The sequence below is a fragment of the Girardinichthys multiradiatus genome, chromosome 13 (assembly GCF_021462225.1).
Source record: "Girardinichthys multiradiatus isolate DD_20200921_A chromosome 13, DD_fGirMul_XY1, whole genome shotgun sequence".
NCBI lineage: Eukaryota > Metazoa > Chordata > Actinopteri > Cyprinodontiformes > Goodeidae > Girardinichthys > Girardinichthys multiradiatus.
The window spans coordinates 29,858,611-29,872,080 of NC_061806.1; the positions used below are offsets into that span (position 1 = coordinate 29,858,611).

The window sequence follows — 13,470 nt, forward strand, 5'->3', positions numbered from 1 at the left end:
ATAGGCAAAAGGTGGAGTTCACCTTTTGCCTTTTTTACACAAAAAGAAGAAAGTTTCTTTTTTTAAATATTATCCCAATGCCTCAGATAGATTTTAGCACCATTGAGAGGAACTGTTTATGAGACAAAACTCAATCATTTTATAAACTGCACAAATGTGGAAACTGTACAGTACAGGGGTTGGACAATGAAACTGAAACACCTGGTTTTAGACCACAATAATTTATAAGTATGGTGTAGGGCATCCTTTTGCGGCCAATACAGCATAAATTCGTATTGGGAATGACATATACAAGTCCTGCACAGTGGTCAGAGGGATTTTAAGCCATTCTTCTTGCAGGATAGTGGCCAGGTCACTACGTGATACTGGTGGAGGAAAACGTTTCCTGACTCGCTCCTCCAAAACACCCCAAAGTGGCTCAATAATATTTAGATCTGGTGACTGTGCAGGCCATGGGAGATGTTCAACTTCACTTTCATGTTCATCAAACCAATCTTTCACCAGTCTTGCTGTGTGTTTTGGTGCATTGTCATCCTGATACACGGCACCGCCTTCAGGATACAATGTTTGAACCATTGGATGCACATGGTCCTCAAGAATGGTTCGGTAGTCCTTGGCAGTGACGCGCCCATCTAGCACAAGTATTGGGCCAAGGGAATGCCATGATATGGCAGCCCAAACCATCACTGATCCACCCCCATGCTTCACTCTGGGCATGCAACAGTCTGGGTGGTACGCTTCTTTGGGGCTTCTCCACACCATAACTCTCCCGGATGTGGGGAAAACAGTAAAGGTGGACTCATCAGAGAACAATGCATGTTTCACATTGTCCACAGCCCAAGATTTGCACTCCTTGCACCATTGAAACCGACGTTTGGCATTGGCATGGGTGACCAAAGGTTTGGCTATAGCAGCCCGGCACGTGTATATTGACCCTGTGGAGCTCCCGACGGACAGTTCTGGTGGAAACAGGAGAGTTGAGGTGCACCTTTAATTCTGCCGTGATTTGGGCAGCCGTGGTTTTATATTTTTTGGATACAATCCAGGTTAGCACCCGAACATCCCTTTCAGACAGCTTCCTCTTGCGTCCACAGTTAATCCTGTTGAATGTGGTTCATCCTTCTTGGTGGTATGCTGACATTACCCTGGATACCGTGGCTCTTGATTCATCACAAAGACTTGCTGTCTTGGTCACAGATGCACCAGCAATACGTGCACCAACAATTTGTCCTCTTTTGAACTCTGGTATGTCACCCATAATGTTGTGTGCATTTCAATATTTTGAGCAAAACTGTGCTCTTACCCTGCTAATTGAACCTTCACACGCTGCTCTTACTGGTGCAATGTGCAATCAATGAAGACTGGCTATCAGGCTGGTCCAATTTAGCCATGAAACCTCCCACACTAAAATGACAGGTGTTTCAGTTTCATTTTCCAACCCCTGTAGTTTGCTCCTGTTTTGCACAAGCAAAAGTCTCACAAACCTTTAATACATGAGAAAAACCGTCCATGATGTTTCTTTCTGGATCCATGTTTTTTCCAGATAAATTCATGGAGCTGAACATTTAGGAGAGAGGAGCTTTTTTGGTCACTGGTTTATCCAATCTGGATGCTAATCCTTTTATTTGGTTCATTGGAAAATAGAACGTTTTGAGAGGAAAATGTACCCCAAATAACCAGTGACACAAAATAAACCTTTTGATTTGGTTTTGGTTAAAATTTTATTTAATTGGTTTTATTTATACATCACAGAAAATAAAGCTTTATACAAATCTGTGCAGGATGCCCGAAACGTCTCATGCTGTATAAATATAAGTAATTTATTCTACAAGCAATCAATGCCTGCACAAGGAAGGACCCTGGAGTATTGTTAAAGTCATTAAATACCATCTGTGGGAACAGAAAAAAGAGAAATAAACACTTGGGTTTGAAGCTTTCATTTGTTTTAAACAAGAATAAAAGCAACAGGATGAACAAGACTTGCATTTAAAAATACAGCAACATGACCAAAAATAATGCATAAATAAACCTCTGGAATCTAAACTTTATATGTGTTGTAGTCTGTTTGGAGACATCTAAAAAGATTTTTAAAATACCTGGACATATCAATCATTGACACCTCTGGAAAAGATGTGTAAAAATAAGTTGTTATTTTACTGCAGTATCATCTTACACTGCAAACGTATAAAACAAAACAACCATTAATTTGAGATGACTTATTCCATATTCAGAAAAATCTCTTTTAGCAAAATAACCTTTTGCTATATTGTACCCCTATCAAATCATGTTGTCCTACATAAATGCCACTGAAGCATTAAATCTAAATTCATATATTATTCTATAAGATGGATCATCATGTCTGGGATTTTTCATAACATTCTGCTTCCCTGGGCAGTAAACGTGGAAATAAATATGATGCAAATGCCAAATTCATTTAGCTACTGGCCACAAGGCTGGAGGACCGTTTCTTCTAGAGAAGCAAAGGAAGAACAATATCTCCAAAGTTCACTGGTAAAGAGCTGATACACAGAGTGCCATATTGATGTCACCATGTCTCCATGACAACCACCAGACGGCCTCTACATGACCAGGCCTTGTTTGATGCCAGGAAAAAGCATTTTCTGTCCTACCATCATAAATGTAAATATGTGTAGATTCAAAATTTTGGTAACAAACACTCCAGGTGGGCCAGTTGTACAAGAAATGAAAATGCTCACTGTTAGAGCTAGAACCACATATTTACATACACTGTGTGTAAACATTTCCTGTTTCATGTCAGTTAGACAACTAAACAACTTCTATTTGCTCACTGCCAGGGTATGAGAGAGAGATCTTTGGGGATGTTTTTAAGCATCATGCTGTGGGGGTGTTTTGTTTCAGGATGAACTGGTGCACTTTGAGTAATAGAGGGCTTTGTGAGAAAGAAACATTGAGTGCAAATACTGAAGAAACATCTCAAGGCATCAGCCAAAGAAAAGAGATCATTTGGACTTCCCCCAAATAATTAAAGTCAACGCAATCAACTGAATTTGAAAAAGTTTAAGAAAAATTTCCTTCCCGTCATCTCTGAAATGATTCACCAGACACAAAATCAACCTTCCTCCATGACCATCTTAGGTCCCCAGACCATAAATCCTGGGCTGAGCTGAAGAGAGAGGAAAATAAGGGAGGACCCAGGACTGTGGATGATTTAGAGAGATTGTGATCCTTATCCTTATGTCTATATGCCACAGCCTTGTCAAACATTATAGTAGAAGACTAAGTGCTCTCCTATTGGCAGAAGGGGTTTTTATAAAGTATTGACAGTAGAAGGGTGAAAAACTGTGATTATGTCAGTGATTGTGTTTAAGATTTGAATACTGAATAAATATTTTCAGAATAAAGGATTTTCTACATTTTTGTGTCAGAATATGCTTCTGCAATGGAAGATTAATTTAGTCTTTATCAAAGGTGTTAATAGGTGTGAGGGTGCCGTCTATGCAGCAGGTTGCAGATGTGTCACGAGAGTGTTGATATGTCTGTGTTAATAACAATAATGCTTTGAAACAAATTGTGAAGTACATTACATTTGTCAGATGTATTGCATTGTACTTGATTCACAACAAACTATCTGTGCTGATAAAATTTCCTGGACATTAAGGACATATTACGGATTGACAAGTTAATTTTTTTTTTTATCTGGTGCTCTTGAGGACCCCTTTCTAAAGCCACCCTGGGCAACTGCCGATATGGCCCATAACAGAAAACTGCCACTGGTTTGCAATCTTAAATTTAGAAAAATCATTAAAACGTCTTTTGTAGTAGTCAGTAATATCCGTTCAGGTTTCTATAAATAAGACTGCCTGCTAGCTTCTAGTTTTACTCTGAAGGTCAAAACTGACATGCTTCTCATTTAATGAAACTGTGGAGTAAACCCAAACTGCTGCATAATAAAATAATACATTAAAACAGGCAGAAACAGAAAGGGACAATAACTGAGAGAAATAAAAATTGATAAAACCATCGAGGCAGGGTGGTTTTTGAAAGGCGTTTTCCAAATGTTTTCCACTTATATGCGTAGTTTTAACCCAGGCAACAAAACAAAATAGAAAAAGCACAAAAACAAAGATGACAGGAGGCCTTCTGTCTTCAGATTTCATATAATTATTATTCATTTCAGCTTGCACACCAGTAAATAGACAGAAAATTTTTTAAAACCAAAAATGCACTTCAATATCTACTTTATGCAAAATGAGAAATAAAATCCTCCACTTTCATTTTTAGTCCCAGCAGTGATAAGGTGATTATCAGCTTCAGGAGGCTCATAGGAAACCAGAGATCAGGATCAGTCATAGTAAAAAAGATGCATTTCATGTGATCATTATTTGCTTTCAGGCCTGTCGTCCAACAAGCAATCTACAGGCCAGCATGCTGCAGCTACACTAACTCTTACATACACACAGGACAGCAGGTTTAGCTTATAATATTAGGAATATTAAACACAGCTAGAGTCTAAATGCAATGCTACAAAAACTCTGAAATGTTCATTTATTAAAACGTGTGGTGATTTTTCTTTATACTGGGATGACATCATTGCTTTAAACAAAATATATCAAAATAATTTCAGGTTTTATTTTGTAGTATAAAAACATTCTCTGGTGCTGGGAGGATGAAGATGAAGTTAGAAACAAGTTTCAAGCCGAGGGATCCATCAGGAGGAGCTCCGAGGAGGTGTGCCGTCACTTTATGTGTTCATTACTCGGAAAATGTAATTACTAGAAAACACTTTGCTCCAGAATGAGCTTACTGCCACAAAGATAAGCGGCTCGCAATTAGTTTCTCCAATTATCTGTCATGAATCAAAAAGGCTGTTGATTCAAGCTCAAGTGAAAGGAAAGTAGCTGATCTCAGAGTATAATCACTCTTCCCGTTTTTGTTGGGTTTATAGGTATTAGCAAACTACCACACGCTGCAGACATTGATTCCCATTTTTTTATTATTTCCTTCAGAATATTAGAGGGAATCAGGGCTGAAAGGACATTTTATTAAATCTTCCTCTGCCGGAGCATGGATCAGCACTTCTGCTCCGAGGAGCTTTCTGAAATGCAGCTCAGACGTGTAATGAAACAGAAAACACGAGAGCAAGGGTGAATGACACAAAGTGAAATCCTTTCATAAAGCCACCATCAGCTATGATTGCCTGAACTTATAGTCATTTTCCCAGTAAGCTCGATGAATCTCATGTCCGTTCACCTCATACAGCATTAAACTGGCTTCGGAATGAGTATCTATTTTTTTTATTTTTATCAATGATTAAATGTTTCATTTTTACTTTCAAAAGGATGACATGTTGGAAAAAGTTTGGCACTTTCCAAAGTTATTATCAGCTCCAGCAGCCTTTGGACTGTGAAGAAGAGGAGAATGAAACCAGCAGTTTGTAGATCTTTCATTCAACCCAATCTGTCAGTACATGCACACAGGGCATGAATCTGCACACATGGGGCATTGGAGGGAGATGCAAATCACAGAGACAGATTGAGGGAAAGCTGTATGTCTTCAGATAACTGATTCCTGTTGTCCCTGATTAAAACCCGTTTTTGTTTGAGAAAACCCAATTACAGTCATGTTTTTATGTAACTTTCACTATATGCTAATTTTCATTTTATACATATGTTCTGGAGGTTTGTGCCCAACCAAAAAAATCCAGAAGGAAATGTCATCTCTCTTGATTAGGGATGTTTTCTGTATTAAGAACAGGTTGCTGCTTTTCTGCACGTTTCAATGTCTCTTGTTGCTCAATTTTCTGTTTTATGTGTGCTTGAAGAAAAGTAACAGCATCTGGATGCATAGTGTGAAATTTTTGGAAATTAGTTATCAGCCCTGCAACAAAAACATGCACATCCATGTCTAGAAAGGTGCTATTGTCCCACACAATGAAAGGGGTCGCTGAGAGCAAAGCAAGGTGCCGTTTAAAGCCTTTAACGGACCTTAATAAGATAAAAATAAGCCGTATGATGTTGCTTAATAGCCCCCATGCTACTGTTACTGTGCATGTTTTATATTTGTGTGTCATTGCTTGCCATATAATTTGAAGGTTTGACACTTTACTCAGTCGTTTTACCTTTGTAAAAAACATAAACAAGCACAAAGACTAAAATGTCAGCTAATGACAAATTTCGCAGAAACAAATGAACACCTACCAGGCATACTATTGTGATCAAATGGTTTGCTGGTCCTCCAGCTGTTGCCATGACATGTGGAAGTTGTGAGGGTGGGCCTCCGTGGAGTGGACTTCATTGTCCAGCACATACTACAGATTCCAATGCCTGAACTCATTGTTTATCTCCCCAAATGCCTCTTAACCAAACCATCAGACTACCTCTGCTAGCTTCCCATTTTTTCTTAGTGCATCCTGGTGCCATGTGTTCCCCAGGTTAGCAGAAAAATGAAACACGATTTATGAGACCCGAACACCTCCATCCATTGTTCTGTGGTCCAATACCTATGCTCACATGGCCATTGTTGGTTCTTTTGGCAGTGGACAGGTGTAAGGACTGGCACCCTAACTAGTCTGCAGCTATGCAGACCCATATGCACTGTGCATTCAGACATCAGAACCAGCAATAACTAAAAGATCCAACACACTAGCAGGTGTAATCATCAAGAATCAGTGTTGTTCACTTCATCTGTCAGTGGTCATAATATTATTCCTGATCTGTGCATTTCTGCTACTCTGAAAACTTGCCTTTTAAGTGGTGGGAAAATGTTTTACAGAAGAGTTTTACGCCTGTTTTAAAACCCTCTTTAGACAAAATCTGACTTTCTGAGAGCTCCCTCTAGTGGTTACATGACATCCAATTTACAAGAGCACTTAGCTTCAGGGTTCTGCATAATTTTCAGATCTACATTAGAAACATGCCACTGGTTTTGGCTCATACTAGTTTTTCAGGTTGCAGCAGCCAAAAGTCACCATATGCTCATGCACAGTGGCGTGGTTGAAAAAATCGTTTGTTGCCAGCAGTCGGCTTGAGGGACCTGAAGAAATCCTGCAGCTCTCTTTACTGCTAAAGATGAACCTTACTACCTTGTTGCATTCTGCATTTAATGCTTTTGAAGTGTGTTTAGGCAGAAACATTAAAGGCATTTTAAAGATTATTTAAATTCAATTTATTATGCTGGCCTCTGAAAAGCTCATCATTTCTAAGGTGCGACATAATTTACGTTTTAAAGAAAACTTCAGATTCAGGCAGGGGATTAATTTTGGGGGGTTTAACACTCATTTGTTAGGGTCTGTTAGGCGTATGTTTAATAATTGTTTGGTGAAAAAGACCAAATCATCTCCAGGCATAAGAAAACACTAAAGGAATACATGAGAAAACATGATATCTGCAGTTTCTGTGTATTAACATGACAAATTCATGTTCCTTTACAGCATTAGACCTTGTTGGTGTAAAACATAAATGTGACTAAAAGCTAGCTGGATTTGAAAAAAGTGTTTACACTCAACCCTCTGCCTGCTTACAATAACAGAACCAAATTAAAGAGGATATTTTTCTTCTAAAGCAGATGAGATCCTATGAAAAGATTAATCTGACTGAAGTTGCTTAAACCATCAGCACCTCTGATGTGTCAGCACGCCCTGCGCTTACCGACAGCTCACCTCCTGCTGAGGCCAACTTTGATGAAAGTATTTCATGAAGCATCAATGAGACTCAAACATGTAAACACGAAGGATTCCCAGCTATAGGCAAAGTTTTCTACCTACTGTGGATATGTGGTTTAAGAATCAAAGCAGTAAAAAATCTTGCATAAGCCTTGTAGTAAGAAACATATAATTATTCTAAGATTATACACATGCAGATCACATATTTTCATATTTACAGTATTGAAAACAGACAACTAGTGGTAGGCTTGTGTTCTGATGTGCTATGTGTGGTTTTTCCTTCAGAAGGATGGTGTTCGTGGTGTTTTAGTGCCTTTGTCATTTATAATGCATTAGATTATATTAAATATTCAGTGGCTATCCTGCTATTAGCCCACCAAATTGATCTATCATAGTTCATTTACATCAAGCTGATATTTACAGATCTGCAGAGTCCATTTCGGACGTGCTTCAATCACCAGTGTGGGTTTTAAGCATTCAGTCATAAAACTGGCTTCAAATGGATAATTTTCTCATTTGAGTTGGATATGCAAGTCTTTTTACACACAATGCTGTATGATTCAATCAAATATTCCCGAATAAGGGAACTAGTCATTTACTGCAGATCATTAACTGTATTTGCAATAGCTGCTTTGTATTTTTTACCCTGATGAATAGAAATGTGAACCTTATTCATATTTAAAAACAGTCACATGCTAAATTTGTGCTTTTCTCTTCTGATAATAAAACTTCCCATGTTGTTGCTTTTAGTTAAATCGTGCAATCTCTCCAGGCTGACATCAGTTCAGTGACAGCGTGAGGTAGCCATACTGCTAACAGATGCCAATGGGAACAGTAACACTGACATATAAACAGGACTGTTGGGACCCAAAAGCCCTGTTGAGGTCAGTGTGTGTCAGAAAATGGGATCGATGGTGCCATGATGCTTCCTAAAAAACAAACTGCTCAGAAACTGGACGTGTGGAGGAGAGGATGGAGTTTAGATGTGGAAATTAGTTTCCTGTGACCTGAATTAGCTTCTTTCACAGTGAGAAAGGGAAGCTAATTAATCAAAAGCAGATTTAAGTGTGTGAGAGCTTGGGCTGCTTCCTTTTTATCAGATGCTGGAATTTGGATTTGGATTTGACACCACTTCCAAGTTTAGCAAGTTCTAGTTGCAAGATAAGAACCAGTGGGAGTTGCTAATCGTCATGGTCAGTGAGCAAGGAGCTTACTATGATCAATACAAGCCAAAACAATGCAAATCTTTGCATTTACACATGTTTAAACACCAAGTAAGATAGGTGGACCAATTATTCAGATACAAACTGTCAGAAGTGCTAAACCGTTTATTACTGTAGCTAGCACTATTCTTTATGTGGCAGCCATATTAAATTTGCCAGGGATCCCCAACATTTCAAGTTTGATCTTAGATATCTAGTGGTGTTTTTTGATTTTTCTAACTTGGAAGTCGGGAGTTCTGGCTTTCAGTTTAAGACGAATCGTTCCATAAAATCTGGGAATGATATCACATCCAGCTAGTTCTAGTTGTGGGATTAGCTAATCGTTAGGACTGTGTTAACTAGTTTTAGCATCACAAGCTGACAATGTACATGTCAGACTTTATCAATTTAAACACTAAAGGAATATTTTCACAACATCTGTAGTATGCGTGCTACTTAATGACACATAAAACATCAAAAGGGATAAGAAAGAAAGGCATCACTGAGTCTTACGCACAGCAGCCATGTTGAATTAGAAAAGGGGATTAGCCGTTGACCTCCAGCTTTTTAAGCTGGAAATCAAACTTCAAACTTTAAACCAGGTACAGATAAAGCCATTAGATCCAGAAATCACACCAAACCTAACCAGGCTTCATTTGCAAGTGATAATCTAATTGTTAAATTCAGTGACCATGCAAAGTACTATTAGCAAAACATACAAACTATGATGTATTTTAGTATTTTATGTATTTAAATCCTATTCACGTTCACAGATAGATGTTGTGTTATACTATATGTACATGGCTGAGTTATTGTGATACAAGTAAAGAATAATAGTTTAATAATTTCACTATGTGTTTTTAACACGGCAGGAATATTGGATTTTGTGATCAAAGTTGGTAGGAAATCTCAAACATTTAGAGTTGGATTTTATACTTAAAGTAGTTTTTCCAAGTTTTCAAATTCGGAGTAAAGATGAACCACATGTTCCAAACACTGGATGTCCATAGACACCTTTAATGGATATTTCAAAAACATATTGAAAATTTTACTTTTTTAGTCTATTCAACCATGTTGATGTCGAACGCTGAAAAATGTGTTAAGTCAATTTGATACATTTTTCAACAACAATTAGACATCAATAGACATCTTTCTGTAGATGTATTTTTACCTTCAACATTCCAGCCACATTTTAATGTTGTTTAGACAAAATGCAAAATCTTTTCTTGGAAATTTTACTCACTGAACAGTTTTTCTCTCAAAATATCTCCAAAATGTTTCAAATCTCCTTTCTTGTTTCTTGTTACCAAAACATCAGATAATTCACTTTTTGTAAAAAGAAAGAAAATGAATGTACAGAGGTTGTCCACACTTATAGAGCTGTGAGAAAATAAAGAAATTTGCTGTATTATTTTTTAAACTTTTAAGGTTTACATTGGTTTATTTGAAACTGTGTGAGAAACCTTTGAAATATTGTTACTTTTAATGTGTTTTATTCCAAATATGTGTTGGGATTGGCTTCCCTAAAAAAGGACTAGTATTTGTAATCATTATTTTTAGGTCACTGATAATAAGTTCACCCTTATTTCCAAGTTTTTACCTAAGGAGGCAGCGTGCCAAAAAGACTCATGTCTCTATCCATTGTTTGATCGTATGAAGCTCCACCGCCTCTCTCCTCCACACACAAACGTCTCTGATAGCCAATCATTTTACTGAAGCCGAAGGCTCGATCATTATCACACCCTGATCCAACTTTATCTTTCCATTCACTTCATTTTGCCAAACAACTGGGCTACAATAATGGGAGCTCTGTGAGGTGGATTCTGGGCTGAGATGAAAATAGGCTTTGAATCATGGATGTCATTCATCTGTTCCCAGAATCGTACCCTTTTCCCGCCTCTTTCATCTCTTTTATCACCAGTCCTAATGCGACGACATCCGTGAATTGGTTTGTCTGCAAAGAGACCAGGAATCCAATTATGTTCTCAAGAGCTGCTCAGAAAGTCACAAAAAATTTGAGTTTTCCTTTCCTGGAACTGGGTGAATGATAACTCCACTAGAAGCAGAAAACAAAAACAGAGATGGGGATACTTTTTGACAGGGTGAGATAAAGTGGACGTTTTGACAAGTTTCCTCAGACAAATCGTTCAAATGTTGCAGCATCTGCTTCAGAAAGGTATTGTCGCTCAGTCTACTTGAACCAGTTTCATCTTGCAGGGTGTTTTATTTTTTTTGGGATATAACACCTCAAGTAGCTCATTCCGCTGAGTGAATGCTGAAACAAGCAGTTTCATCCGAGATGCGGGGATGTTTTCAGACATGCTTGTACTGTTAAGGAGCGGATTGAAATGCAATCTTCGCTGTGATTTTGTAAAACAAAACAAAAAAAGAGCTGTTAGAGGAAACACGCTAGGATCCAACTCAAAGGCGAGATGCTCTTTACTGTTAGGAGCGTGGCTCTGATTCCTTGAAACAGATTTGACAGGAATTCAAATGATTTGATATGATTTAAGTGCAGGGAGTGTTTCATTTGTTAAAGCATGCATAAAGTCTACTTTAACCTCTAGATCTGATCTAAAATATCTTTTTTTATGTTTACCAGAACTGCATGCATTTTTATGCACTGGATTGTTTTGTTCATTAATAGACAGTGAGGTTATTGTTTTGCTTTTCCTTTTTTCTGCGCAGAGTGAATTTAACATCTAAGTTGTGCATTTCATTTATATCCAGCACATCTACATCCATCCTTGTTATATTTTATCTGTGATGTTTCAGATGTAGGGATGAAGGATCTGTCCATGTTTAGATAATAAAAGGTTCCAGAAACACCCAAGTACTTGCTCAGTACTCCTTCTGACCATCTTCTTCTCCTTCCACCCTGCCCTCTGTTTTAGCTTAGTCGGACTCTGTGGCGCCCCTGGAGGCCGTCGCTGGGGACACGGCACCTTGCATGCTTCCATCAGGGGTGGCTGCTGTAGCTGAGCGAGGGTTGGAGGCGGGGCTGGCGCTCATGACAGAGTCAGGGGTTCGGATGGCGCTGAGGTCTCCGTCAAGGGCCGCGGTGGCTTCCAGGCTGTTGGAGTACACTCCCTCCGTCACAGCCAGTGGGGACGCAGCATTCAGGAGGGGCTTGTGGGAGGCGTAGGTCATCACGGTATCAGTGTCACTGTCCAGGGGGAGGACAGAGTGGGTCAACTCAACTCCAGAGTCACTCATTTCCAGAAAGTTGTCTGAGAGGAGATTCTGGTAGTGGCCTGGTTTGGACACCTCGAGGCCCTATGGGGAAAAAGAATAAGGCATCAAGAGGGATTAAAAAAATGTATCAAAACCGAGTGGGTTAAGGAAAACATAAAAGATTTACTTTGTGCAGACTGCACTACTATACAGCCCAAACAGTAGAGAACCCTTCAACAGTTCCGGATGATATAAAATTATGATTCATAAATATTAATTCCATCACTTTAAAATATTACAAAGGTTAACCACCATCCTACCATCTGAGAACAATAAATCAATACTTTAGTTCAGTGATATTTTATTTATTTATAACCTTTATTTAACCAGGTAGATCTTGTTGAGATTAAAAATCTCCTTTTCAAGACAGACCTGGCCAAGAATAGCAGCAACACACAAACATTACCAATCATAGAACCAGATATCAAACAGAATTAAAATACATCAGGGTAAATAAAAGAAGAAAAATAACAGAAGAAACTTTCAGGAATCCGGAGGTTAGTGTTCCTGTGTGTCATTCTGTTTGGAGTTCCTAGGTTCTCCCCTAGAGGGCGCACTACTACCTGAATGATGGAGTACTGTATGTCTAATTGCTGCAGGTGTTGCTGCACACCTGTTCTGGATTAACTCCTTGTTGTGACTATGAATCTGAAAATATTATTTAATATTTAATATTAATAATTTAATATTTTATCAAATAATATTTTTGTCTGTTAAGGGTTGTCCTGTGAATACCAGCCTAGTAAGGCAATGGTATTAGGACAGAATAGAAGGGTGTGAGCCAAGCTCTGACATTATTGAACAGCAAAACTCTGCACACACATAGAATGAATTCACACAATTTCTTAAAATGCAAGAATTTATTAACAAAAATAAGTCAACTCAAAGTCAAACATATTTCAATCAACAAACTCTTTACTATGCTAAAATAATCCAACTAAACTACCAAGCAGAATTAAAGAATAACTAAGACTAATGGGCTATGTACAATATAAACAAGTTGATGAGAGATGATTGAAAATCATGACCGAAAGAGTGATGCAACATTACCATGCAATGTTTATGTTTGAGAACCAAGGATTATCTTGAAGAATCTGGAAGTGAAGTTAAGTTAGTCTTGGAACCAACTTAGGCAATAATCAGCAAACGTTTAGACAACCATTCACAATGCAAGATCAGATCAAATATTTTAATAAAATAATGTTTTAAAGAAAGATCTGCTGAATAAAACCAACCTTCTGGATGACTAATTCTCAACGGTGTCTCATTAGCTGCCTTTATTTATTAAAATAATATTTAAAGAAATATTATTAAGGAAATTGTCAAATATTTAAGGAAATATTTTGAAAAAGAGCCAAATCTTTCTGGAGAAATGGGGCTTAATGGTGTTTA

The 13,470-nt window shown here is 38.1% G+C and overlaps 1 protein-coding gene across 2 annotated transcripts in view; it reads right to left on the minus strand.

Annotated features, from left to right (window-relative positions):
* Window positions 1–1,702: 1,702 nt before the first annotated feature.
* Window positions 1,703–13,470, minus strand: part of LOC124879391 — a 48,451-nt gene continuing 36,683 nt past the window's right edge. The window contains exon 10 of one of the 2 annotated variants that reach the window (XM_047383936.1): window positions 1,703–12,120. In XM_047383936.1, the coding sequence (XP_047239892.1) occupies window positions 11,740–12,120 (381 nt within the window). In that variant the 3' untranslated portion in view covers window positions 1,703–11,739. The remainder of the gene's footprint in view (window positions 12,121–13,470) is intronic. The other variant, XR_007041025.1, reaches the window with a different exon arrangement.